Source organism: Stylophora pistillata, chromosome 8 (assembly GCF_964205215.1).
Source record: "Stylophora pistillata chromosome 8, jaStyPist1.2, whole genome shotgun sequence".
Lineage (NCBI taxonomy): Eukaryota > Metazoa > Cnidaria > Anthozoa > Scleractinia > Pocilloporidae > Stylophora > Stylophora pistillata.
In genome coordinates, this window is record NC_142526.1 from 16,949,088 (window position 1) to 16,976,111 (window position 27,024).

General features: G+C 38.1%; 4 protein-coding genes and 1 long non-coding RNA gene across 6 annotated transcripts in view; 4 read left to right on the forward strand and 1 right to left on the reverse strand.

The window, feature by feature from the left end:
* The window catches only part of LOC111328239 (anoctamin-7), a 24,558-nt gene extending 15,290 nt beyond the window's left edge, over positions 1-9,268 (reverse strand). The window contains exons 1-13 of the mRNA XM_022932637.2: positions 9,029-9,268; positions 6,535-6,658; positions 5,908-6,047; positions 5,582-5,689; positions 5,097-5,166; positions 4,847-4,989; positions 4,458-4,568; positions 3,389-3,467; positions 2,768-2,904; positions 2,347-2,481; positions 2,039-2,108; positions 1,793-1,905; positions 1,364-1,471 (exon numbers count right to left, since the gene is read on the reverse strand). Coding sequence (XP_022788372.2) covers positions 1,364-1,471; positions 1,793-1,905; positions 2,039-2,108; positions 2,347-2,481; positions 2,768-2,904; positions 3,389-3,467; positions 4,458-4,568; positions 4,847-4,989; positions 5,097-5,166; positions 5,582-5,689; positions 5,908-6,047; positions 6,535-6,658; positions 9,029-9,040 — 1,350 coding nt within the window. The 5' untranslated portion in view covers positions 9,041-9,268. The remainder of the gene's footprint in view (positions 1-1,363; positions 1,472-1,792; positions 1,906-2,038; positions 2,109-2,346; positions 2,482-2,767; positions 2,905-3,388; positions 3,468-4,457; positions 4,569-4,846; positions 4,990-5,096; positions 5,167-5,581; positions 5,690-5,907; positions 6,048-6,534; positions 6,659-9,028) is intronic.
* Positions 793-7,823, forward strand: LOC111328242 (uncharacterized). Of its 2 annotated transcripts, none has more exons than XR_015990811.1 (5): positions 793-909; positions 1,066-1,916; positions 2,404-2,487; positions 4,413-4,590; positions 6,529-7,823. It is a non-coding gene; the product is annotated as an uncharacterized LOC111328242 (long non-coding RNA). The 2 variants fall into 2 exon arrangements; XR_015990810.1 differs by having other exon boundaries at positions 798-909; positions 1,728-1,916.
* Positions 9,269-10,771: 1,503 nt separating the features above from the next.
* LOC111328277 (membrane progestin receptor gamma-like) lies at positions 10,772-13,371 on the forward strand. The gene has a single exon (XM_022932673.2). It carries the CDS (start codon positions 11,095-11,097, stop codon positions 12,118-12,120), a length of 1,026 nt encoding a protein of 341 aa, XP_022788408.2. The 5' UTR covers positions 10,772-11,094; the 3' UTR covers positions 12,121-13,371.
* A 450-nt stretch (positions 13,372-13,821) lies between these two features.
* LOC111328265 (membrane progestin receptor gamma) lies at positions 13,822-17,598 on the forward strand. Its single transcript, XM_022932660.2, has one exon. It carries the CDS (start codon positions 13,923-13,925, stop codon positions 14,961-14,963), a length of 1,041 nt encoding a protein of 346 aa, XP_022788395.2. The 5' UTR covers positions 13,822-13,922; the 3' UTR covers positions 14,964-17,598.
* Positions 17,599-19,459: 1,861 nt separating this feature from the next.
* Positions 19,460-22,620, forward strand: LOC148725251 (uncharacterized). The gene is made up of 2 exons (XM_088729997.1): positions 19,460-19,739; positions 21,992-22,620. Exons 1-2 carry the CDS (start codon positions 19,509-19,511, stop codon positions 22,328-22,330), a joined length of 570 nt encoding a protein of 189 aa, XP_088586123.1. The 5' UTR covers positions 19,460-19,508; the 3' UTR covers positions 22,331-22,620.
* The last annotated feature ends 4,404 nt before the right edge of the window (positions 22,621-27,024 follow it).

Sequence of the window (27,024 nt, forward strand, 5' to 3'; positions counted from 1 at the left end):
ACTAGCATGCAGTTAAACGCGCGTAACTCTGTTTTCTGGGTCAGTAATCATTTCCGGGTATTTGAGAGTCTGGCCTTCATTACTACTCTCACAGAGAGTGTCGCAGGAGATAAAATGCTAATAACATAATGATAATATTTTTATTTATTACCTTTGGCGTTAAGAATTACGGTAATATTACAGTAAAAAATTTCAAAATTAAAAAATTCAAATTCAAAAAATTCAAAACACAACGAATATATGTACAATTAAGTTATGTCAAGTTAGCACCTCTAGGAATCAACGATCGTTTGTGCCTAATAGTGCGTGATGCAGGTATTCTGATGTGTGCTGGGTTCGTCTCAGAAGATCTTAGGTTATGGCTATGATCCACGGCCTTGTCTAAAAAAAGTTTACAAAGATGCGCTTCAGATTCAAGGATACGTTTAATAAATTCTTTCCTCTTCAATTTCTGACGCCTAGTTACAAGTGACTCTACAGTATCCCAAGGGAGTCCTATGACATTTAGACATCTGCTCTGTACTCTCTGTAGATCTTCCTCGTGGTAGATGGGGAGCCCTCCCCAGACAGGCGAGGCAAATTCTAACACAAGTCTAATATTAGTGATGTATGTTGGGGAGATGGGCTCTTCTGTAGACCCTAAGTGTTGCTTTTAAAACATGGTAATTCGTCTGTTTTATCATGTTTAAATAAAGGTCATCCATCCATCCATCCATTCGTATCTTATTCTCGTTGATGTTTCACTTAGTGCGCAACTGTGCACACTTGCGTGACAGGCTTAGTTATCGGATTTCATTGTGTAAGAGACGTACATGTAGTTCTTTTGGAGGTCTCATCGTTGCAACGCTACTTGTTCGCTACACGCTACCTTTTCCACCGCTACCCATTGCCGCTAGGAGCCGGAATAAAGTAAGCCATCTTACTGATCTACTTGATTATTATAGTTAGCTTCATTATCTTAAGTGGCATGATTGTGTCGTTTCGCGATTCTATGCCACGTGCGTCCAGGTTAAGAAGTACATCTACTGGCGTCGGCTTATTTAGGTTCCTTTCTTTACCTTCTAGTTCGAACCACAACAAATTTCACTGCGACAAGGCCTTATCGCTACGCGAAGCTATACATCGAATCACCTTTATCTGCTCTCCGAATTTACGGTTCTAATCATCGATCTATTGTTCTACAAGCCGCTGCTTTTTACTTCACTTCAATTAAAGTTTACGTTGTGCGTTACAATTGTCTGGACTCTAAATTCGTCGCCCACGACCCAAGATGGTGGACGCTTACTAGAAATATATCATTTTTCGTTTGAATAACGTCTTTTCCGGTCGAACTATCACTATCATATGCACTAGCCCTCTATACCTTCAGTGGACCTTTGAAATTCAGCTCTTCGGCGTAGAATAACATGACTTCCCACGGCACGTGAACTTTGATGAAGTGAAGATGACCTTTCTTAGTTGGGGATTGTTCCTAAAACGGGTTAGTTATGCTGTTAGTCTGATAAACTTAGAAACGGTGATCATTCTATGGAGAGAAGCTGAGGGTGGTAGCAGATGATGAGTAGTTTGTCTTGCAGCTTAGTCATAAATTAGATAATAGATGTGGGGTACCAAACAGATGCCTCAATCATTAACTCTTAACTACCATTCAGTAATGCGGAGTGGAGAGAAATTGGGATATCATAGAACTATTATCTCATTTTCTTCACCTCGTAAATAATCAATAGCACATCCCAGCAAGTGCGCATTGCGGAACAAGACGATGATTCAAATAACGAGAAAGCAGTCAAACCTCTTCGAACTCCAGCTGAGATTTCTGCAGGTTTTTCATATACCTCCTTCTATATCGTAAGGTTTCTTTCGAAGCCGGTTCATCATCGAACTCTTCGTAAGCCAGGACAAAGTCTACGAGGAAGGTGAAGAAAATAAATTAGATTTTAGTAACAACAGCAACACTTCTATATCATACATTTTCTTTACCCAATCAGCTATCCTAGGTGAAGTAAGAACAACGTTCTCTCGTGGCACAGTGACTCACCTATTCTTCTTTTCTGATCTCTGAAGAAACAGCCTGCCTCTCCACTCATGTCGATCTCATCAAAATCACTCTGAAAATAGTAATTCGAATGAAATCAGTCGAACAAATCCTTTTGGTTAACTCGTGCAATGAAATGCTTCAATTCTAAGAGGAGGAACAAAAGTAAAATAGACAAGTAAGGAGGCCGTTAATTCCCTCTGGGAGTTTTTATGTAGTCAGTAACCTTTCACCCATATGGCCATATCACAGTACTTGTTTTTCGACTCAGAATGCTATGCTATAGTAACTCTGATAATCTTAGCTCTTACCAAGCTGTAAAACTCAGAGTTTTTAAACAGCTGCTCTGCGTCTTTTTCAACCAATAGTGTAACTTTGTCAAGGGATCTTTGAACAAGTTGAACCGCTGCATCTTGAGGAACAGAACGAACGTCCACGCCATTTATCTGAAGGTGAGAAGACTCTCGCTTTAAAAAAAACGTTTGAATTACTTTTAGATGACATGAAACCGAGACTGATGGGGGTAGGGATGGGAGATTGATGGTGGGAGGGGTACCACTGTTGTTCATGCTCGACCTCAAATTTTGGTGTCAGATGTGGGTGGTCCCCAGTGTTTGGGCTTGCTTTGAAATCCTGCTCGCCTGATGAAGTTTTCGAAACTTGTTATCTACATCCAATGTGGTTCCATCGCGTAAGGAATACAGAAGATTTATTTTTAACAGTTTAGGGTACCTCAAGGAGTCTGTCTCCGATCTTTAGCCGACTGTCACGATCAGCGGAGCCTCCTGGTTTAATTGACGTTACAAAGATTCCCGGATGACCACGCATATAATTAGCGTCACTGCCTCCTCTGATATTGAATCCAAGGCCTGGGGAGGAGTGGTAATAAATGCAATTTTGACTGAATCTACGAACATGATTTCACCAGAAGTCTTTATCCGAGAATACTTTCAAGACACAGTGATTTGTGCGTCAGTCCCTTGAAGGGGCACTAAAAATTGCAAGAAGCTTTAAGCTCGGTTGATATTGTTTCTAAAAGTAAGACCAACAGATTAAATACAATTGTGTTCTATCTAAATAAAAATGCGCATGGAGATAGCACAATGAGAACAGTGTCTGTTTAAAATATCTTTTCCTTTGTTTCTGTTATTGTCCAGGAGAGAAAAAATGAATTAAAAAAGAAAACAGCTAAGTTTTGAAAAATTCAGATCCGCTCCTTGCTCTATGATTGTTTAAACAGTTACTTTTCGAAAGAAACTCTACTCTGGGTAAAAAAAAAAAAACAAAAAAAAAACAGCTCATATAGTCTTGAATAAAACGACAATCGTAACTTCTTATGTATTCATTAATTACCATATTCAGGGTCTTTGTACAATTCAATCACATTTTCTACTCCTCTTACGCTGTCCACTGCGCCTTCCCGTACGGTTTTCTGTGCAAAAAAAAAAAAAAAATGCGGTCAGCTAACCTTTTGTAAATTGCAAGAGACTACAACTAATTCTGTCTAAGGCTTTCCTTACGTGAGGTGTTGCCATGTCTAGCACAGTCAACGTTGCATACTTCAATGTTTAGGAATCGGCGGCCAAAGCAGTTTTTGACGTGGCTAGTGAAGGTGTTAAAAAGGTGGGGTTAGTGAATATTTGAAGATTCCGTTGTTAACATTGTTGTTTTTGGTTGAGAAAACAGCTATGCTTTGTTCCACGATCTCGTTTCATACATATCATCAACTTATATTGTTTTCGTATGAAAATTAAGCAGTTGATCAAAAGGGTCTTGGCCTTCTTGTATTTCCAAATCAAAATTCCTCGAATAAAATGGCGATGAAATCAACTTGCACAAACCCGTGGTACTGTTTTGCTCTTTTACTCGCATTATGGCATCTCTGTATCAGCTTAATGTCACGTCTAACAAGCTTGTTGTCAAAAAGAGAACCTTAGAGGTTTTCCGGCTGCAACATTGGTTTCAAACCGCATTGTAGCTGCAGAAATTCTTGGGAGGTTTTTATGGGTCAGCCAGCTCAAAATGATCGAATACTATTTAATCTTGAGCACGGTCAGGTCCAAAAACCTGACAATAACCCGTCTTAAAAACAAACATTTGTCAGATTACCTAACTGGTCACTTCTAATAAATTTAGCCATGTTTATCAGTCGATTACCACAGACAGATACTTATTACTGAGGAGAAAAGGGGAAAAAGGAGGCAGAAAGATATCTTTTTCTCTGTAGCTCGGCAAGGGAAAGATAGCTCCAGTGAAGTTCGTTCACAAGAAGTAGATCTACGGTGATGAATAGAAATTGAAATGGTGGTTTGGATGAAGAAAGAGGGAACGAAGCTGGATGCAAAGGGAGATGGTCACTTTGTTGCGTTTTTTTCAGATTTGAGTTAAAAGATAGTGAGAATCAGAAACTTGGGTGACATACCACGACTTGCTGGAGTGCCTTTTTCTCCACCAATAGGAGAAGTCTTTTTTTAGACTGAATGAGGTTGATGGCGCGGTCGATGGTGGTGTCCTCTACGTTAACATTATTGATCTGTTGAATTGAAAAAAAAAAGGTGAGATTTTTCTTACATATGCCTTTTTGGTCACATGACTCTCCATTATGAGAGGAACATTATGCATGTTTTCAGCGCCAATTAACGTATTATAGAGAAATCAGACGAAATTCGTCCTGGAAATGGTATCTGTAAACCTCTCACGGAATACCAGTCTATTGGCTGATGTTTTAAGCAGAGTAGTCGCTTAGCCAATCCTTCATCACGGTTTTCGTCTCATAAAAGACGTCAGGAAGGTTCTAGAAAGCATTCCTACCTCGATAAGTTTATCACCAACATTAAGTCTCCCGTCACTGGCAGCCGCGCCTTCTGAATTAATTCGGGTCACAAAGATACTTGGATCCTCGGGAACATACGGGCTATCTCTGCCTCCTCGGATGTTAAAACCCAGGCCTCTCCCTATCAAGGAATGATATTAATAAACAAGTGAAAAGAGAGGACATTGCATTTGTAGCAGTGTACATGCGCTACTATTTTTATGATAATATAAAGGTGAAATACAGTACCTTTCTTTTCTTTATGTAGCTGTATGCTCATGACGCCGAGTCCATCATCCCCATCTTCGCCTTCAGTGAACTGCAAACATAAAATTTTAACTTAGCGCAAGTTGCTCTTCAGTCAAATCATGGAAACCCTCCAATGACTTGTAGGACGAAAAATTTAAATCAAAATTGGTTGAAGAAATACAACCAATTTTTTATGGTGCTGAACATATAAAGGAAATAACCCAAAATTTCCTTGATAATACTCGATCCAGTTTTGTTTCCCAGTAAATCTTAAATTTGATCAGAATCGTGTAATCAAATCACATGAAAGAAGATGAAGACGAAAAAAATAAAAAAAACAGTTCAAGACAGGGGGGGGGGGGGGGAATTGAATCTAAGTTCACTCAAAAAATGAGGGTCGAATGCTTGGTATCTTTATTTTTCAATTGTTAGTTTCCAACTTTGTTGCTACATATTCGTTTACCAATTCTTGAAGCGCCGATTACCTTTATAGCTCGTTTGTGTACCACTAAGGTCAACTTCCCTCCTTTTGTTTTCCGTACCAAGTCCAAGGCTTCAGAATGTGGGACATCACTAACATCTTTACCATTGATCTGCCCAAAATGATAAAGACAAAGTCATCTCATGTTACTTAAAGCCTCAAACGAAGTAACTATGCAGGAACAGTCGCGAGAGTTAGAACTTTACAAGCTAATTGAAGATGTTTGTAAATCCCCATTTTTTTTTTAACGCTTTGATAAAGTTGGTGCGGAAAATTAAACAAAATTTGTAGTTTATGTGACTAAATTGTCAAAACTATTGCGTAACAAACCTCCAGTATTTTGTCTCCAGGAGCCAAACGGCCATCTTTCTCTGCGGTAGCCCCCGGTCTGAGCCTTGTAATGTAGATGGAAGGATCCCCTTCTCTGAAGGGCTTGTCTCGACCCCCTTTGATATTGAACCCGTAACCCCCTATGAACATCAAAGTTTCAAAGAGAAGTGTTAAAAAAAATATTTTTTGTTATAAAAGCCTTGAGTATCTTTTCTATGCTTAAAATTTTGCTTGGCTCAAAGATCGTGACTAAATCAGATAAGGGAGGAAAAAGGTGGTTTTTTAGCGGAAACTGTCGTGTGGAGTGGGAAGACTAATGTTAAAAGAGAGAAATAAAGAACTGAAAGTTATTTCATGAATGTAAAAACTTTATTAAGACTTCGTGACCACGAGTATTTTGTGAGGATGGATACTCTCTGGGCACCGAAGACTAAACGAACAATTCCGGAAATGACCGACGGTTCTGAAAACGTTCCTGCTGTGGGTTTCACCTAAATTTTAATTCAAAGAAGTAATTCTATAAAACATTGTGTCTAGAATATGGACGGTTTTTTCAAAAGGTTGGTTGACAGTTTTGTTAATTAAAGCCATTTGAATTATGCCAGCTGGTTTCTCTTTCAGGCTTACCTTTCTTTTTATTGAGCGATACTGTCAGAGTTTCCATGGGTTCGTCAGGATTTGTGGACTCGGGCTCAGCTGCAGATTCTTCAGCAGCCGGCGAGCCAGGCTCCTCAGCCAACGGAACCAACTCCTGGTGAAGATTGCAAGACCTCGATCAATCTCAGAAGAAATTTCATAAAACTCAAAATGCTAAACACTTTAGTCCTGATACACCTGAATGACAACGTCTTACCCGAGAAAAAATACCTATCGGTTATTGTTGAAGTGAAGTGGGGAAATTGGCCAGATGTGGAAAACTAACTCAGGCAGCAGATAGAATTTACCACACTACCCAGACGGTGGAGATTTATCAGATGAAAGCAAGCGATTATTGGCACAACCCGCCTGAAATTTTGAAGTGAATTCGTTGAAAAACAACTGAACCTAAGAAGACATCATGAATTGAGTTTGTAGAATTAGTATTAAGTCTTGTTTGTGGTTAATCTACAAGACATTTAAGCCTGACAGCGATTTCACTGACGTTTTAATTAAAAATGTTTAATCAAACAACCACGAAATAGTTTTAGATAAAAAAAAATAACAATTAATTCTATAGATTGCTACGAAGGCCATGTGTTGGGATGATGAATATTCCAAATGAATTTGAAAAACTTTCTCCTTGTATTAAGGAACAGAAAATGAAATATCGAATCATCTTGTGAAACAAAATAATCAAGATTCTTCACATGTCTAAAAGAAATTGTTTTCCAAATACATGAGGTATACGTGATCTCCCAGCAGTTAGGAAAATCAATTTTGAATGTTTTATTTACTGTTAAAAAAACATGCGAGTGATCTTTTAGCTCTGATGTGGAAGTATCTGGAAAGTTTTATTTCTTCGATTTTGACTGACCCCCTGATACTATGGCTCAATAAAAGTGAAACAGTAGGCAATTTAGATCAAACATCGTAGTCGTGATCAAAATATATTAGTTTAGTAAGTATGGAAAGATATAGGTTTTTTATTACGTAAACGGCCCTGCCAAAGCTATCAATCAAATGGGATAAATGGTAACGGTTTTATTTGTTTAGGCTAAGGCTCACGATTGAAGTTATGTATATTCATTAAATCCTCTTTTCAGATAAGCCAAGAAAGTGAAAAAAAAGTCTGCTTTTAGTTTCATATAAGGAAGTCGTATTTTAGATTAACCGCACGCCGAAGGTAAACATTGCCATTGCTGTTAGAAGGTACCGTTGTAAAAAAAATGTGCTCTGGCGACACTGTCATTGGTGCTCAATTAAAATTCCTTCCAGTAGCTACTTATGATGCAATTCCCTTCTAAAAGAAGAAGTCCTTGAGGTCATTAACCAGTCGAGAGGCCGAAAAAATCATTCGAAGTTTCTCAAAAACGATTTTAACATGGATTCATTCTCAAAACTTATGTTCAACAAGCTTCCTGAGAATAATTTCGAAAACCAATCGGATTGGAGCCAGTAAAGAACGAAATTCACCCAATTCTAGAAGAATAGAAAACAGCACGAGATCCTTCTATGAATATTCAACTGCATCGAAAACGGGTTGGTTCCTGTTTAACCGTATGGAAAAGTGTTTAACAAACAAATTGATAGACAAATCGTTCATTTTCGATATCAAAGAAATTAATTTTCCTTTCAGGAATGATTATAAATTGCACCTAGGAGGGTAGAAATGGGTGAAAGAGAATTCTATCCGTTTGTTTGGCTGCGCGCGCTTCACATCACGTAAGCTTGTCGAAACTCCTCAACTATCTCGTATTCCGTTCGTGGTCTCCCTCAGATACGCTAAAAAAAGATGACGCACTATAGACACCAAAACAAACCCATTACGCTCACTTTTTCCGGGTTTCACAGGTGGCGTTGTTATGACAAAGTATGAAAGGGTCATTATGACGGATTTGTCCTGGCCAGGTGTTGTGTATTCAGTCAAGCAACAGAATGTTTCTAGATGCTGACCGTAAAGGAATGTCTGTAGAAACTAATCAGTGGCTTGCTCATTTCTGTGTAGTTTAGATGGAATTAAGTTGTCCTCTACCCAAAGAATTTATGCCTCTCCAATTATTCAAAGGAATATAAATTTAGTCAATTTAGAGCGGTAATTTCTCTTGACAATGTTGGACCGTTTGCCCAAAGTTTCATGTCTAAATTAGGAGAAAATTGTTAAATTTGTGTTTGATTAATTAAGGGAAAACACAAAATCAGGTTGTAAACAAAGCGAAATCGATCCATCCAACGCGGAAAATATATTCGATCTAGAACCATGTAGATTACTGACCCTTAAGAACACTTGATCGTCTACCATAGTTCGATACATTGCCGGGCAAACGGTTAAGAATTAAGCGCCTTTTTTTCGTTTGAACTTCATAGGGAAATTTACAACAATGAACACATCTTTGCTAGATAGAAGGTAAAAAAACTTTAGTAAATTTTTGACTGACCAAGTTGTTTGTTGTTTATCTTGTGAATGGATTTGTGTCAAACCTACCTCATCGGCCATTACTTGTCACAGAGTGCTTCAAACTCCTTCACTGAACCAAAAGAGAACACGAAAGTTAACAACTTATCCTCAGCTGGCCTTTGTCATCTTAAAGACACACATTCAGCCGGCTTTTGATTTCGATTTGAGTGCAACATTTTACAAGATTCTTAGTGTTAGTTTCGTGGGAGTAACATGCCATTGAAGGCTCGCGGCTTTTCTCAGACACGACTTCGATCACAAAGAATACTCATGCAAATTCCTGTGCTCATTTTGTATGAAAAGGCTTCCCGTAGGACAATCAAAACAAAAGGTTCTTAACCTCTTCTTAAATATCCATTGGAGCGTGTCAATGCCTCCAGCGAAATTATTCACATACATTAAATGAAGCGGTTTGCGCGGGCAGTATTGGTTACTAGACATAAGGGCTAAGAGCAACCTGATACGTGAAGAAATTGTTCTCTTTATCATTTCTTTCGAGAAAATAATTCTTTAATCACTAAATAATGCCGAGAGGTCGATCAACTACAAAAGGAAAGGTTTATGAGTGTGTTTCCCTCCTATCGTTTCATAATATAGGACACCTTTTCCTACATCTAGTATATTAGCCTCTTAACAGTTATAGAGAACTATCAAACTTTACTTTGATGCTATCAATGTAATTTCTCAAGATTCTTCTATTTTATCCTAGAGATGCAAGCCTGTTGGATCCAAAATTTAAGAGCTTTATAATTTTCGAAGTGTTTCAACTAATTTGGTTAAAATATGTCCGTGAAACATTTAAAGTACAATTTTTAAAAACTTCTGGGATCATATTTGTTTTTGAGTAAGTATATCGATACATGTAATGTGGAAATTTAGAAAGGAGACTTGTGGAATAACATCATGATTTGACAGGTATGATATACCAAATCATTTAGTAGCGCTTTTTTGTGCTGATGGGCTTCCTCTCGGAGGTGATTAGCAAATACTACCCACCTCCGAGGGGAAAAGATTGTTCTAATGAGTCATTTCGGTTTAACGAACAGATATTTTTTCAACAAAGCTGCTAATTGATGCTATTCACTATTTTTTAGAAACTAAAAGCAGCTTAAGAAAGATGTTTTTTTTGTCTAATCACGAGCGTGAGAGCCCATGAGCTCTTTACCGAGCTCAAAACTTACCATCTTTGTGATTCTTTAAAAGCAATTATTTTCTCCTTGTTGGTGAAAAGCGGCGCCATTGATCCCCGCTCTGGTGAATAGCTGTTAGCCACTACGGTCCCAAATAATGTCACAATTAAGTTCTTGGAACATCTGGGTTTTCACAAAGGATATTCAATTTCATGAGGATATTCAGGGAGAAATAGTATAACTCCCCTTAACCAGTATTATACTCTTTGCTCGTTGGTTTTTTTTAAATTGCAGATTAAGAAAGGCAGGCATTACAGGCAAACAATTGAAGAAAGAGTGAGGGAAGGTAAAAATCTCAATTCACTGAAATACGATTGAGTGGAACATGAATGGACAGTTTTTAACCTGACTCCAACCGAAATAAGTTAACTTTCAAAAGGACTCCTCCGAGACCTTGAGTAGCCTTAAATTGCCTTAAGTCGCTTTAAGTCTTTCTAAATCGCCTTAAGTCGTCCAAAGTCGCTATAGTTTACGTAATGGTATCAGGGTTCCACCCTTTAAAATCGACCCCATTCACTCCACTCCAATCATAAGGATCAGCGGAGAAGGGATGGCGGCCGGATGGTTGGTGTAATGGACTCCAGATTACGCAGTCCTGTTTTGTTCTTTGACGTGGATCATTGCCTTGTGTTCTTGTGTTCTTGTGATCTTGTGTCCTTGGGTTCTTGTGTTCTTGTGTTCTTGCGTTCTTGCGTTCTTGCGTTCTTGTGTTCTTGTTCTTGTGTTGTTGGTGAATATTGAGCCTGCTCACTCACCATGAAGTTATCTAAGATCAACATTTCATTATGAATGATTTGCGTGATAGCGTTTCCCGCAGTCTTTCATTGTGACGCATAAGGCTGTTGATATTGAGGCGTATCTGTGCATAACTTTGGCTCAGCTGGTTTGATTAAGTCTTCCATAATGCAAAAAGTTTGCAAGTCAAACTATTCAATTCTCAAGAATACCGAGGACAAGTTCGATTATCCTGTTGACAAGCTACCTCTGGAATTCCGTGAGCCTTTTCTAACATCAGGTTACCGTCGCCCACATTTGTCGGCTTGGGAATGTATTCAAAGTGTCTTCAAGAAATCCAACGAAACAATCAATGTTTGGTCACATGTGATTGCCTTTTCAGCCTTCATTTTTCGTTCGATCATCATCTTTAGGAAGCACAATCCATTTGATGATGGGTTTGTTTACCCCCTACTCTCCTTCGCAATAGGGGCGAGCGCTATGCCTTTGATGAGCTTCGGAGCGCACCTGTTTAACTCGATGTCAAGAAAGATTCGCCATGTTTGCTTCTTCTTCGACTACGCAGCTATCAGCTTGTACGCTTTTACTGCTGGTCAGGCATTTTACTTCTACTCAAGACCCGCGAACAGTAACTGGCTGATCTTTCGCTCCTATTGGGTTTTCATAGCTGTCTGTGCTGTAGTTTCCATTTTGTCAACTTACTCCTGTTGTGCATCTAGACACCGTTGGATAGATTTCAAGTTCCTAATTCGAACTGGAACTTTCGTAGCATCATTCTTTATAAACACACTGCCTTACTGGCTGCGGATGTATGACTGTACATCAGAACTAGATTGCAATGTTGTATCTTATCCTAGTTTCAGACGTCACTTTCTGTTTTATGCAATTGCTGCCTTGGCTAACGGTACGAGGTTACCTGAACGACTCCTGCCGGGCGTTTTCGACTTCTTTGGTCAAAGCCATCATTTCCTGCATATTGTAGGTTCGATAGGTACGATGGATGAATATACGGCCATTTATTTGGATATGTTGGGCAGGAGGAAAGCTATGGAAAATCTGTCAATTATACCATCGATTGCAAACTGTCTTTGCGTGACGTTGTTGGTGGTAATTTGTAACATAGCTGTGGTATTTTGGTTTGCAGCGTCAGTAGACAAAACAGGGGAAAGGGAAGCCGAGAGTAAAGGCAACTGATCCACTGAGCAAACTATTTGGCCGACAATAAAGACTTTGCTTGTATCTTCCTCTGAGATTTAGTAAGGTCAATGTAACTTGCTTTCAATATGAGTTTTGAGTATCAGTAAGTTTTAGAGGGTAATCTTCAATTCCAGCTTTGGTCTGAAGTTAGGGTGCTTGATCGTATGACTTCAAAGCCAAAAGTCGTAATTTCTTACTTGAACTAAACGCTTTCGACTAGAGTACGCCAGAGACAAGCATTCGTATTTGGGAATGAAACAAACAGTCATTTGTCTCGATGGAAGGGCCGCTAAGAAACTTGTGATGTTAGTCGAACGGAGACTTATCAGTTCAGCTTCAGTAATTATAATCTGAACCTGGTTCTACGAGTCTTAAAATGATGAAGGGAAAGGGGGTTAGCTAATTTTTTCTTGGCTCACTTATTTCCGAGTTGCAATCCAGTTTTGCTCCTCATCATATCCTTTACCGACCTTTTATGTTTGTTTTACCTTTCCTTCCTTTTGAAGTTTATTTAACCCATCTTCCTGACTTAAAAGCGATAAACAACAACCAGCAATAACAACAACAACAACAAAAACTACCGCGTCCCCAACAGGATTAGTTGTGCAACAAACTCAATTTACATTTGCTGAAGTTTTCTCTGTTGTCAGGTGCATCTATATTTAATAAAATACCTTTGTAAATAAATCAGGCCTCTAAGACTCTGCATGTTTTAGGTAGCGACTGCAAAGCATAAGAAAATATGTGGAGATGAAAGGTTGTTCACGTATAAAGAGATAGGTTTCATTTTCAAGGGAAACGAGCACCATTAGAAAAGAGGGATGAAACAGATTAGAACTAATAAAATGATGTAAACATGTTTTTCGCAGGATACGAGTTGCAAAAGAAAGCCGCATGTCGTCTCGGGAGGGGGGGTGGGGGTTGCGCCCCCCCTGCACCTCTCTCTTAGATCCACTCCTGATAAAAACTGTTAGCGGAAAGACCGTATTTATTCCAGAGCGCCTCAGCGATATAGCAGATGGGACATTATCTATCTATCTATCTATCTATCTATCTATCTATCTATCTATCTATCTGTTATCTAGGTTTTTTTTATCTTGTACTTCTTGGGAGGGAACCGACGCTTACAAGCCTTAATGGTTTTGTTGAATTTCCTTGCCATCGACACTTTTTTCTTTACAAAGTACTGTCAATTATGATAACATTATATATAATGGCAAATAAAATAAATTCCAAATTTCAAACTGATGCGAGTGACGAGCCCTCTTTAGGGTTTTTAGAAAAAAATAACGAGTAGTGTCACACTTTTTGTTGAAGATTTTCTAACAAAACTTTCAATTCTTTATGGTAAACCCTACCTTTATAAGTTGCATATCGTGGAGAAAATAAAAAAAATTCAATGAACTAAAGGCGGTCTGCCACGTCTAGTGCATCTTTATAAATTGTACCCCGCGGGAGATGACAAAACGCGGAGCCCTATTCTATAAAAGTAACCAGTGGAGTACCTAAATGGAGTACTCCTAAAAATCGTGTATTGGTCAAATAACAATCGGTGAGCTGGCAAGCTCAAAATATATCAAGATATGTACATCTAAACGATTCACCATGTTTGTAAAGTGTTTTATTTGACCATACTCCGTAGGGCTCCGCGTTTTGTGATCTCTCGTACCCCACTCCGTGGGTAGCCTGTGGTATTACCCATAAGTGAGTGAAAAGGTTGTGAATATTCTTTGATCCCAGGCTATAATCAGTTACTTATTAAAGTTTCACAAAAGAACAACAACGTGCGAAGTTCCGTGATGAAGTGTCGGCGTCACATAGAAACCTCAGATCTTAATTTCAATAGCGCCAAAGACAACTGCTCTCTTCCTGACTTCAAGGTGCCATTTGAATTTCGTGAACCATACATTTTAACCGGCTATCGCTGTCCACAACTTTCTGCCTGGGAATGTTTACTAAGTTTGTTCAGGAGAACGAACGAAACCATCAATGTTTGGTCGCATGTAGTTGCCTTTGCTGTCTTTGTTATTCGCTCGATCATCGTCTTCAGTCAGCACAATCCACTTGAGGATGCATTTGTGTATCCTTTGCTCTCCTTTGCTGTTGGGACATCTGCTATGTTCTTCATGAGCTCAGGAGCGCACCTTTTCAATTCAATGTCGAGCAAGATTCGCCATGTTTGCTTCTTCTTTGACTACGCCGCTATCAGTGTGTACGCATTCTCTGTTGGACAGGCCATGTACTTTTACTCAAGACCATTAGGTAATGACTGGCTAATCTTTCGATCCCATTCACTTTTCATGATTGTCTGTGTTATCGTGTCCATCGTTTCGACCTTCTCCTGTTGTGCATCCAGACATCGTTGGATCGATTTCAAGTTCCTAATTCGAACCGGAACTTTCGCGACATCATTTTTTATAAACACGCTGCCATATTGGCTGCGAATGTACGACTGTACATCAGAAGTAGATTGTAATGTTGTGTCTATCCCTTATTTTAAGCGACAGTTTATGTTCTTTGCGGTAGCTGCTTTGGCTAACGGTAGCAGGTTACCAGAGAGACTTCTGCCGGGTGTGTTCGATTTCTGTGGTCAAAGTCATCACTTTTTACATATACTTTGTGCGATTGGAGCAGTGGATGAATATTCAGCTCTTTATCTGGACATGTTAGGGCGGAGGAAAGCTTTGGAAAATTTATCAACCCTACCCACTTTTACAAACAGCCTTTTCGTGATACTGCTTGTACTTGCATGTAATATTGCAGTGGTAATTTGGTTTACAAAGTCTATTAAGCCAGTTAATGGTACAAATAAGACCAGTGCTCGAGATAAAGGTGACTGAATATTTATTGACTCTTTAATTCCCTGATCTGATCGTTAATTCTTCCTCTCTAGCTGCTACACACTTGTAAATTAGTTACAACGACTTGCTGTGAGATCAAGATAACAACATCTGCTTGATACGTTTGAGTATTTACAACATATTTTTGTCTGTTAATATATATATCTTATTGTTAAAAACTAGATCATTGGATAATGCAATTCAAGACTTTTTATTGGCTTAGCCATCATGGTATATCAGCCAATATACCATAATCTACAAATATGGCAAGCACATGTGTCAGCTTAAAATTAAAAGGGAGCTAAAAATTTAATAAAATTTAATAACTTAATTTAACATTTTTAATAAAACAATTATTCCACTCTTGTTGGATATGAGATGATTATAGCCAAATCGGCGCTATGCGCATTGTTGGCTATCCATCATCCCATATCCAATGCGCACTCGTGGAATAATTGTTAATTAGACGTTTTGTTGTGTAGTACTGCTGTGTATTTTTACGAGTTGTGCCATATTTTGATGAGCCCGTAAGGCAAGTCAACTTATGAAAAACGAGTAAAAATACTCAGTGATATTACACAACAAGATGTCTAATAAGAGATTTATGATCCAACCTGCCAAATTGTAATTTCAGTGTGGGCGAATTTTGTATATATTTCTGGAGTACATATACCTCATGATATTCATACTCGTCTTGGGCGTTATTTGTACCCTACGGAGTGTAGTTGGATAACAATTAAATTTTATTCTAAAGATAAAGTGAATATTGTTGAATAAGTTGGAGAGAAAGTCAAGGGGATTATTCAACATATTCACTGAGCCTGAGGCAAATATTTGTTTCAGTGTAATTCCTCAGGTGCTTTTGAATGTTGTTGTAAATTTGTGTTGTTTTTGAAATCATTCTTTACAATGGCTTTGATTCCTCTTATGATGATAAGCAGCCAGTTTCCATTAGAATCACATAGTTGAATAAAATTTCTCATTCTGATTGGTTATTGAAGTCAGGTATTTACTGTGGAATTGTGAGTTAAAATGAGGCTGAGCAATATTGTTTTGCATCTTGTTTCATGCTCAGGATAAGTAGCAACAATATTCTTTGTTAAATTGCTCTTGAAAATTGATTTCACACACATTGGTTTTCATGTGCAATTTAATGCAGAATTCTCTGATCTGGTTATGAATTTTCCATGGTTAATTTAATTTAATCGGTAAAAACTTCATATCTTCTCTTTAAAAAGTCACTGTTAGGCCAAACTTAGTAGCACCTTTTGTGCTCTTGAGAATTGTATATTTTTTTCATTGCGTATATCCCTTCCTGTGTAACATTGACAAAACGTGAGGCAACCACCGTTTAATTTAAAGTTCCTGCCATAATTGCCACGGGTGAGGTGATTTAAGTGAGATATGGCATAATCCATCCCCAATCAGACGTGTATCTCTTTAATCACCAAAGCAATTATACTAAAGGGATATTACAGGGAGAAGTTACATGTTATCACTTTTAAGAGTTGAAGGTTAATATCACATATTAGAAGGCATGTTGTTTTATTATTGCTGCCAGTGATTGGCACTCTATTTTAGATACAAATTAATTTTTTGTAATCTCTCATTATGTTCTTATTTGACATGGAATAAGTATCTTTTTTAGAAACCTTCAGAAAGTGAATATCTTAGCTATTGGGAATATAGGAAATAAAAAACGGAATACACTCATTAGAAACAGATAGTACTTGTTCTTTACATTTCCACCTCTGTATGAATTATGGTTTGCATTTGTTGGAATATCTCACATAATGAGTGATTTCACTAGCCTCCATATTTTTTTCCCATTTAATCTGGCAATTTTAAAACATCCTTGCCGAGATTCTCCAAATATTGAATTTAGTTTCCAAGTATGTGAATATTGGTAATGAACTGAGACCGGTGCAAATGTTGGAAATGTCAATAATTTGATAATAGTTTATTAATTTATAGTGCGCTTTTTAACATGTAATAATCAAAAGCGCAAAAGTTTTTTTATCTTGCATGATTGCTGAAGAGTGCAGAAATGTGTTTGGGGAACATCCAAGATGCATAAATAAGGTCATTACTTGTTCTTTTAAAGTTCCCTATTTTGCAACTTGATAACACATCCATTTGTGATAAAAAGTTATGAAACTAGTCGCTTATTTGATATGACTTCAAAATTCATGTCCTAGTTAATTTAGCTACATCAAGCTTTGCAGATCGATTGCGCGAGAATCTCTGGTTTTTGTGCCACAAATTAAGATGATAATTCTATAAAACAAGAGAGTACTATATGTCTGCTTATAGTTGCTTGATTTGGGATGATTTTGTAGTACAGTATTTTACTAATATTGAAGTACAACTGGCACTAGTTGATTTCATGTCACTAATAACTGCTCTTACAAAGTTGTTGACTTTCCAATGTCACCATGTTTAATATGTATCGAGTACCTTTTTTTGTTTTTTGTTTTATGGTGTATGTGTTACTCAGGTATTATTGATTGTTAAACAGGTCATCTGCTTCAAAATATGGTTATAGTATGTAAAACTGTCACAAGTGTGTAAGTTTAGATTAAGTGTAAGTGTTCTGTGGAACACAAATGAAAATAAACAAACAAAGCTTTCTTCAGTGTTGTGATTGTTTCACTCAGACTTTCTTTCCATTTGATAAGTTCTTTCTTGCAATCATTCCCAGTTACATGATGAGACTTTGGGTGTATATTGTGGTTCAAATTTTATTTCCCTCCCATTGTTATGTCATGTAATTGCCAAAAGAAATTAGATTTTTTGCAAAGATTAGTTTGGACGTTTGTGAATATATGAAAATCATATGTTTGTGAACTGTGGTTAAATTAATGAGTATGAAAGCGATCTTTGCAGTAATAAACTCTACTTCAGCAGTAGCGAAAATAAGGCCTGAAAAAAATTCAGGCCTGTATGGGATTCAAACCCATGACCTCTGTGATACTGGTGCAGTGCTCTACCAACTGAACCAACTCTTCCAACTGCTCTGCCAACAGTTGGTTTGTTAGCTCAGTTGGTAGAGCACTGCACCAGTATTGCAGAGGTCATGGGTTTGAATCCTGTACAGGCCTGAATTTTTTCAGTCCTTATTTTCAATACTGCTTAAGTAGTGTTTGTTACAGTAAAGATCACTCTCATACTCAATACTTTGAACCCTGCACCAATTACACTGATTTTAAGCTGACTGAATCTTGTCAAGACAGTGTTAGTGGCATCACTGAGAGGAAAGATTGAATCAGGGGAAGCAAATTATGTTTTCATGAGAAGTATGCTATACATTCAATTCATCATAGGGCATCCCTTTCACACTTAATCCATGACTTTTTTAAGCCCCTAAACTCTGCCCTCTACAAGACCAAACCTTCAATTGTGGCTCCCACCCCACTCCCCCCCCCCCCCACCAGAAACACTCCATTCTTGGTGTTAGTGTAAATTCTCTTTACATGGATGCTTTAAATCTCACCAGATGTATAACAGACTACTCTAGCAGCTACAAATTGAACTCTGTTTTGTGTAGAATAGCAACAATCAGAGTTCAAAACCAAAGCATATGAAGTATTTCTTACGGTTTTTTTTTTTTTTAAATCTTCAATAAAAACGATGGCTGTGTAGATGCACATGAACGGACAAACCACTCAGTTTTCTCGTTCCCATTCCTCTTCCAGCTTCAATAACTTTACTGTCAGAGACCACGAGCCCGGCAGAGTTGAGACCATGCTGTAAAATAAACTGAACCTCTTCGGTGCTGTGTTAGTGACCCAAATTATTAATACACAGCTAGAAGCTGCATGGCTGACTGTCTCATTTCAAAATTGTCAGGCTGGCGATTTCTCGCGTAAGCTTCCCATTTTGAATGATTTGTCGAGTGTCAATATAAGAGTCATCTGACGTAAGAGCGTCAAAGAGATTTCTTTTTATTTCCTTTTTGACCCCATTTTTTGAACGATTTTTCAATTTCAAGGGCATCTCATTCCAAACTTTTGTTCCAACTTTGCCAATTCTCAACCTTTGCTTTTTCGTTGAGTCAGAAACCTAAGGAAGGAAAACTAAAACTGGTTCCTGCCCTGAGTACGAACCGGCTATGAAGTTTTTCAGAATGAATTGTTAGCGACTTTAATTTATTTGATAACTTTATGTTAATCTAAAAGGGCTTAGAAGTTGTCCTTTGTCCTCTTTACTTTGGCCAATTTACTTTATTAACTCAGTTAATAAAACTGAAATATCTTTCAAACTAAATCACTTTATTCGTTTGTTGTAAGGTGTTGCTCACTTCAGTATTCCATTATTTTCCACTTATTTTTCCTGCTAGCGAGCCCAATGAAGGTCTGATGCCATAAAAAGGAAAAGGCCAACTATTTATAACCCTTTGCTCATTTGCTGTCCGCCTAATTGATCGCGAAAAATGGATTTTGAGCCATGACGTAATCACAAAGTCCTTTAAATGCGCACCTGCATATTCTGAGAAAGGAATAAATTAGAATATACTGTTCTTTGTCAAAGGAGCGACAAGCGTCGATGATGAAGTTCGCAAATTTTGTTTCGCTGTTTCTTGTCTGCGTTTTGGTGGTATATGCTGTTGATGGCAGAAAACACCAGCGTCATAAGAAACGAGGAATGGAACGAGTGAGATCAGAGGAAGCTGTGAGGGAGATCGTGCCTAAATTGACGCGAAATACTCACAAAGCCACAGATGCTGTCAGTGTTGATGTGGTCAAAGCAGATAACAAGGCTACTGCTGAGAACAAGGTCAGGTAACTGGGCAAAATTCATGGAAACAGTGTAATGACAGTACAATTGCATCAGAGAACGCTAAGTCAAACTTCTACGGAGGAATTGACGAAAAATTGTTAGATTTGGACTTTGAAAACACTGGTTCAGTTGAGCATCCAAAGACTTGTCTTTGTTTACAGTTATTCAAATATCAGACTGAACCTATGTACAAGTTTCTAAACGAATTAATGCATGATCAGATGAAAAAGTTCAAGTAATTCTCGAGTTTAAAACTTAGAACTTGAAAAAATTCCTTCTTTTGAACAATTGCTACCTGAAGTCATCGCAAATGTCAAAACATATGAAGTCTAATTTCTTGACAAAAGTTAAAGATGCTTCTCAATACCTTCGAGGCAAAAAGGAGTTTATTAAACTTATACGATTGTAGCCTTAGCAGTCTGTCGGGATGCAGTGCAAATAGCAGTTATTACGAGAAGTATTTGTGAACTTTAAACGCAGAGTATGGCTTTGTAGTTAAAAACTTCACGCTGCGTTGATGGTAAGTGAAAAAGCTCACAATTTACATACAAAGAATCCCTCGAACAGGGCAGCTCTTGCCGAACATGAGGCTGCTGAATAATTTAGGCATATGATGACATTTTAGAAACAAGGTTTAGATACAAACTGAATAGTAGACTCTTTCCTAACACTTGAGCAATTTCAAAAAGCGATTAGAAATATCAGATTTTGTCATTTTGGCGAATAACATATTGCGCTGTTTTGCCACGCTTGAGATATGAGATGGTGGCATTAGTTTCCTCCGGAATTCGCGGAAATTGCTCGCTTTTTGCCGCAAAGTTTTTTTTTCCCAAACAAATAACATCACTTCGGTCTACAAAAGTAAACCGCAGATAGGTATGAAATAATAGAAACAAGCCTCTAAACTTGATTACTATAGAGTGGCCTGTATACTTAAGTGTATTAGATTGTGTCAAAACAATAATGTGGATTAACGCCATCATTGCAAAGATAAATTCCGCAAGTTCTTTCTATTAATGACTATCTATATACCCGATACAGCTTTCTCATTCGACTCGACAATCTGAGGCACGGCTCTAACACAAGTCTTTTATCTCTAAATCAACAAACTGACTATTCCTTGAGTAAACGTAATTCGGCAGATAAGGGTGAGGCGATATTGGAAAGGCACTTTTTGGGAAAGTATTATCGCTCAATTTGTTCACACTGAATTTAACTGCAATCGCTTTACATTGAAATTTTTTTCCAAAGCGCCTATGAAGGTTTTTTTCTTGGTAAAATTTTGAAACTTTGAGAATTCAATGAACGTGGAAATTTTGCATAAATTGAACAGATGTTTATCTCAATGTTTATGTTTGTTTTCGCATGGAGCGGCGTAATTAGTTATTTTTCCTGTTTTTATTTCTTAGATCATGTCTGTTATTCTATGATCTTTCTCGATACATTATTGGTTTGCCTTTTCCTGCTTTTCAGTAAACTCGGTCACAAGTCCATTTCGGGAAAAACAGGGTGGGTTTGGGAAACTCTCTAGAAACAAGCTAAATAGCAAATAATTCAGATCACTTCTCCGGAACATTCTTTTGCGTCTGAAAAGTTTTTTAAGATCCAAAACTAAAAACTCCTGGAAAGTACCTCAACATAATTAACACAATTATTGCTTAAAAGATATGAATCCTACTACATCCTTTGAAAGCAGATTTGAACCAAATAGATCAAATTTTTGCATGTTTGGCCTTTACAGTCCTTTATTCAAACAATGTGGCTTTGTTCATTTAAAGGGGGCTTGTCGAATCATTATCTGACCTGTTTGAAAACTGATTAGCAAAGAGTTGTTGCCAATTCTAATACACTAAGCGACTGTAAAGTTTGTATTTAATAATCAAGAAAACTATCTTTCCATTATTTCGTGCAAATTATATTTTAAACGCAATAATTTGTAGCATCCAATTTATTTTGCTGTGTAAGTTACATTCTATTGTTGTTTGTGATCGAAGAAATGCGGTTAATGGATTCACTTGGGAGACTTTAAACAAAAAAAGCTTTCAAACTCTAGGAATTATTACTGTTCTTTAGTAGGAAAACTATGCATTCACAGGAATCATGCGGAGTGGATTGCAATGATCAGTCAATCGCAAGGCGGGCTGGGCATGTTTCATGTGTTGTCACCCTCTTGAACAGATTGGCACTTAGGTCAAGAATTCTCACGAACCATATCATATCAATGTAACTTTAACATGTTCACTTTGCAGGGGATTTCTCTAAATGAACAAGATGCAGCCACAACAGTTGCTGACAGCCAAGAGAAGCCAGAAGAACTTCCCATCCAATCAAAACACCGCAGAGCTCATAAGGGACGCAAAGGGTTTCCTTTCCACAGGAGGGATGAAGGCTTACACAAGCGCACGCACGGCTTTCACAAGACGAATCATGGCGACGGGAAGCGCGAGTACCCCGTGAAAAATGAAGAAAAGTTGAAGCTTAGGTCAAACCCGAAAAACCTCAAGAACTGGATGAAACTCCTAAAGAGAGCAAAGGATATGCGAATGAGGCAAAACCGCGAGCAACTGAAAAAGGACATCACACCTTAAAGGAATTTTCTTTTTCAGTTTTTCATGTGTTCAGTAGAATTTAATTTTGTAAAAGCATTAATCGCTGGTTTAGTTTTGGGGTTAAAGAATACAATTTTTTTAAAGTGACTTAGCAAATTGCTATTTCAATCGTTTGTAGAAATTGAATAAAATGGGGTTTGGTTTTGGATTTCGTAACTTTGTTTAGGATGAAGTTGTTATTCACTCTCAGGGCTTTGCTGTGAAGTGCTTATTGATATCTTTCAGCTCTGAAACATTTGATTAGAAATAAAAGAAAAAACTCAAACGTGTTTAGAGGAACCAAATAGTCATGCTATCAAGTTATCAGCGGTAAATCAAATAAAACGGGAAACTTGATTGGGCGACTGTGCAAAACGTATCAGTACTCCCCTCCCCCCCCCCCGGCTCCCCCATATCCTACCAGGTAGCTGTTCCTTATTCTTTCAACCCCTTGCTGACCTTGGAACGAGATTTGTCACGCCTTCTTGCAAAAATGTGGTTAAAGACGCAACGGAAGCCCTGACGAAAACGGAGAAACTGACTAGTCCCTTATCATCAGAAATAGAGTACTTTGTCTCCGTTAAACTTACATTTTACAGAATTGGTGGCCCGATTCATGCGTTCAGGTAGTAACCAGAGCGATAGTAACAGCCTCACACATAGTTTTCTCTCCGCCGTTACCATGGTGTCGAGGCGGAGAGAGTTTGGGCGATAAAGTAAGCAGGTCCGAGCCCAAAAATGTGATACAGTCGACTGGTACCGAGATTGAACAAAGATTGGCTTTTTCAAAAAGGCGCGGCAATTTTGGATGACTTCGAAGAATTGTTCAGACAGGATTCTACGGACGATCAGTTGATTCTAGAGTGACCGAAAATTTTTCAGTGTCTCGTGTGAGTAGATAGAGGGGGTTAAGTTTCTAAATATAAAGAAACAGTGGGACTACCTCTGAGCGGGAGGACAAGAAGGTAATTTAGTTTTATAAACTGAGTTGATGATGTAAATTGACCACTAATATGTTCTCTAAGAAAGGAATAAAAAGAGGGACGAGATAATTTGGTTTTATCGACGGATTTGATAATCTAATTTGGCCACATTAAAGAGTTTCGAAGCTGGCGTTTCAAGCGTTACCTTCTCTGACGAAGGGCTAACGCGTAAAACGTCAGCGTAAGTAACCCCACCCTGATGGCTAGGTTCGCTATTATGGTTCAATAATATTCAATCGTGGCCAGGCATTGTTCTTGCTGACCATGACTCCGATTTCCATAAATTTTGTTATCATAGCCTCGTGCTTTATTGGTTTTGGCATACTGGCGTTTTCATGAGGAAAATTTGCTATTTACCTCACGTATTAGTTACAGAGCCCTCCCCCCCTTCTTTTTTATTCCTCTCTTACCGAACGTATCAGGAGCATCTTTAAGAGCATTCTTGGTAAAGAATCATTTGTTCGCAGGACTATCAATCAAAACCAAGCGATCACGAAATTAAAATTCCAAAGTATTCTTTCTATTCTTATTTAAATTGTCTGCCGGCAGGTAACTTGAGTCGCCGGTTCAAGCTTTTGTTTCATGTTCTCTCCCTACTCACTTCTACAAGCTTTTCCCAATCCACTTTGTTCAAGGAAGGAAAAGATTTCCTTGTCAATACAAATCTAATAGTCGCTTTATGATTAGCAACCTGCATATCAACCATAATTCTATTCATCAAGTGCTTATATTTGGTTACAGTAGCTGTTCATCTCATTTTAATTTTTTTTCACTTACGATTGTTACTGAGATGTCTCAAAGACAAACAGAGAAACATTTTTCTAAAGAAATGCAGACCAATTATGATCTTTCAGTGCGTTCTACAACTGCTTGTCCTTGTTTGGAACACCAACAGAACAGGGCAAATGTTCAACTACTTTGATGATCAAGAAACAAGTGGAACAGTACCGGTGGTGAGCTAATCCATCTGTTATGGCCTTTCTTGCTTTACAACATGTTGGCGATAATAGCAGTAACGGACCATACAATACTTGGCCTTAAACGCGAGCCATCTTCCGTTGAAGCGATTGCAGTGGCGTTAACTGCTGGAGTTGTTACTTGTGTAACATTTTACTGGTTTAAATTAATTGCATGTACACTGTTGACCAGTTGCATATTGATGTTAGCGTGGAGAATTTTTTTATGCGATGTTGATAAAGCGATGGATGATCTAAAAGAAATGCGGCCAGAGTTCAGTTTGAAACGTGAAGAGTCAACTGTGAAAAACATATGGATGGCGATCACTTATTTTTTTTTTTTGATTTTGGAAGGAACCCTTACATGGCTTCTAGCGTTCCTTTTAAATTCCGTAGGTTTATTGGCAGTGAAAATTATTTTATGCGTAACTTTCGCTTGGTTGTTTCTTTTAGTAGGTAATATGAGCGTCAGCACTTATCCAAACGAATTCCCATGTCAAAAAATACTAGTTATGGTTAGAGTACAGCCATGGACCAGTATGGACGAAGGGCTAATCTGAACGCAGAAAAGATGGTGGTTGATAAGGTCTCAAAACCTATGCTCAGATTTTGGGATGATTCCAGACTTAACAGTCAATCATGCAGGAACATTTTGCAGCTAGGGATATAATTCAGGCGTGAATTGTGTTCTTCGGTATACAAAAGTAAACCGCAGATAGGTCTGAAATAACAGAATGGCTTGTAGAGTGGCCGTTATCAGTACCTAAGTGTATGAGATTGTCTCAAAGCAATAATGTGTATCAACTTCATCATTTCAACGATAAATTCCCCAAGTTCTGTCTATTAAGGATAGCCCGTATTCTCAACACAACTCAGTTCTGATTTGACTCGACAAGCTGATGCACGGTTTAGAGCGAGTCTTCATCTCTAAACCAACAAACTTACTATTCCTTGAGAAAACGTATATTGGCACATCATGACTAGGCGATCTTGGAAAGAAATCTTTTGCACAACACTTATACAGGTTTTTTTCCTGTTAGAGTTTTGTAACTCCAATCCTTTTGAGAGAATTTCATGAACGTGAAAACTTTTGCATAAATTGAACATGTTGTCGCCCATTTTTTTTTGTCTGTTCTGGCATGCAGCGGCGTAATTAGTTATTTTAGTTATGTTTAAGTTCTTACATCAGGTCTTTGTTATTATTTGCTCTTTCTCAATACGTTTGCCTTTTCCTGCTTTTCTATAAACTCGGTAACAAGTCAATTTCGGGAAAAACAGGGCGGGTTAGTGAAACTCTTCAGAAACAAACCAATCAGTAGCAAAATTTAGATCATTTCATTCTCTTGCGTCTGTAAAGTTTTTATCATCCAAAAGCAAAAAGTTCTTGATGGAAACTCCTAGAAAGTATTTCAGCATAATTACCGCAATTATTGCTTAAAAGCTATGAGTCCTACTACATCCTTTGAAAGCAGACTGGATTTGAACCAAATAGATCAAAGTTTGGATGATATTTTAATGTTATTTGGCTCCCATAGTCCTTATCCAAACAATCATTGAATGGGGTTTGTTTAATTAAGAGGTTTGTCTTAATCGATTAGAAAAGAGCTGTTGCCATTTCTAATATACTAGGCGACTAAAAACTTTGTAGTTAATAATTAAGAAAACTACTATTCGATGACTTCGTGCAAAATTATATTCCAAACGCATTAATTTGTGACATCCAATTTATTTTGCTGTGAAAGTTAGATTCTGTTGTTGTTTGTGATCGAAGAAATGCGGTTAATAGATTGGTTAGGATATTTTGCACAAAAAAAGCTATCAAATTCTAGAAATTGTATCTGTCAATTAAGAGGGCAACTATGCATTCACAGAAACTTTGGGAAGTGGATTGCAGTCAACCACAAGGCAGGCTGGGCACGTTTCAAGTGTTGTCAGCCTCTTGGACAGACCAGCACTGAGGTCGTGAATTCTAACGGATCATCTCATATCAATCTAACGTTGACGGGGACACTTTACAGGTGCCTTCTCTGATTGAACAAGATGCAGCCATAACAGTTGCTGACAGCCAAGAAAGGCCAGAAGAACTTCCCATCCAATCAAAATACCACAGAGGTCATAAGGGACGCAAAGGGTTTCCTTTCCGCAGGAGGGACGAAAGGCTAAGGGCCTGATTACATGAGCCGAGCTGGCCCGGTTAGCCGGGCTGATTTCTTTTGTTTTCACGCTTTGGCGAACACCAAAACAAAAGAAATCAGCCCGGCTCATGTAATGAGGCCCTTACACAAGTCCAAGCACGGCTTCCACGAAAGGAATCGATATTTTCTCAAGAAACTGAACAAATTGCAATTGCAATCGTTTGTAGAATTTGTGTTAAATGAGTTATGGTTTTCGATTTCGTAACTTTGTGTAAGATCAGTTTGTTATTCACCCTCAGGGATCCGCTGTGAAATGTTTATCGTAGAATAAATGACTTGATCTGTTAAGTCTGTTGAATGTGTTTCAATCTTTATGATCCGACTCGTATGATCTAGTTTTAAAGATTTGTAGATGGAAACATAGAGCACATGGTACATACCATAATATAGAAACTAACCCAGTACCGCTTGGGTAGGGAAAAAACTAAATATTACGTATTTCAATCAGCACTTATTGATATCTTCTATCTCTGAAGCTAGAGGCTAGGTCAGCAGCATCCTCGGAGACCCAGGGGCTCTTCATGCCCTAACTTGAAATCCACTCAGCCCCTGGGTCTCCG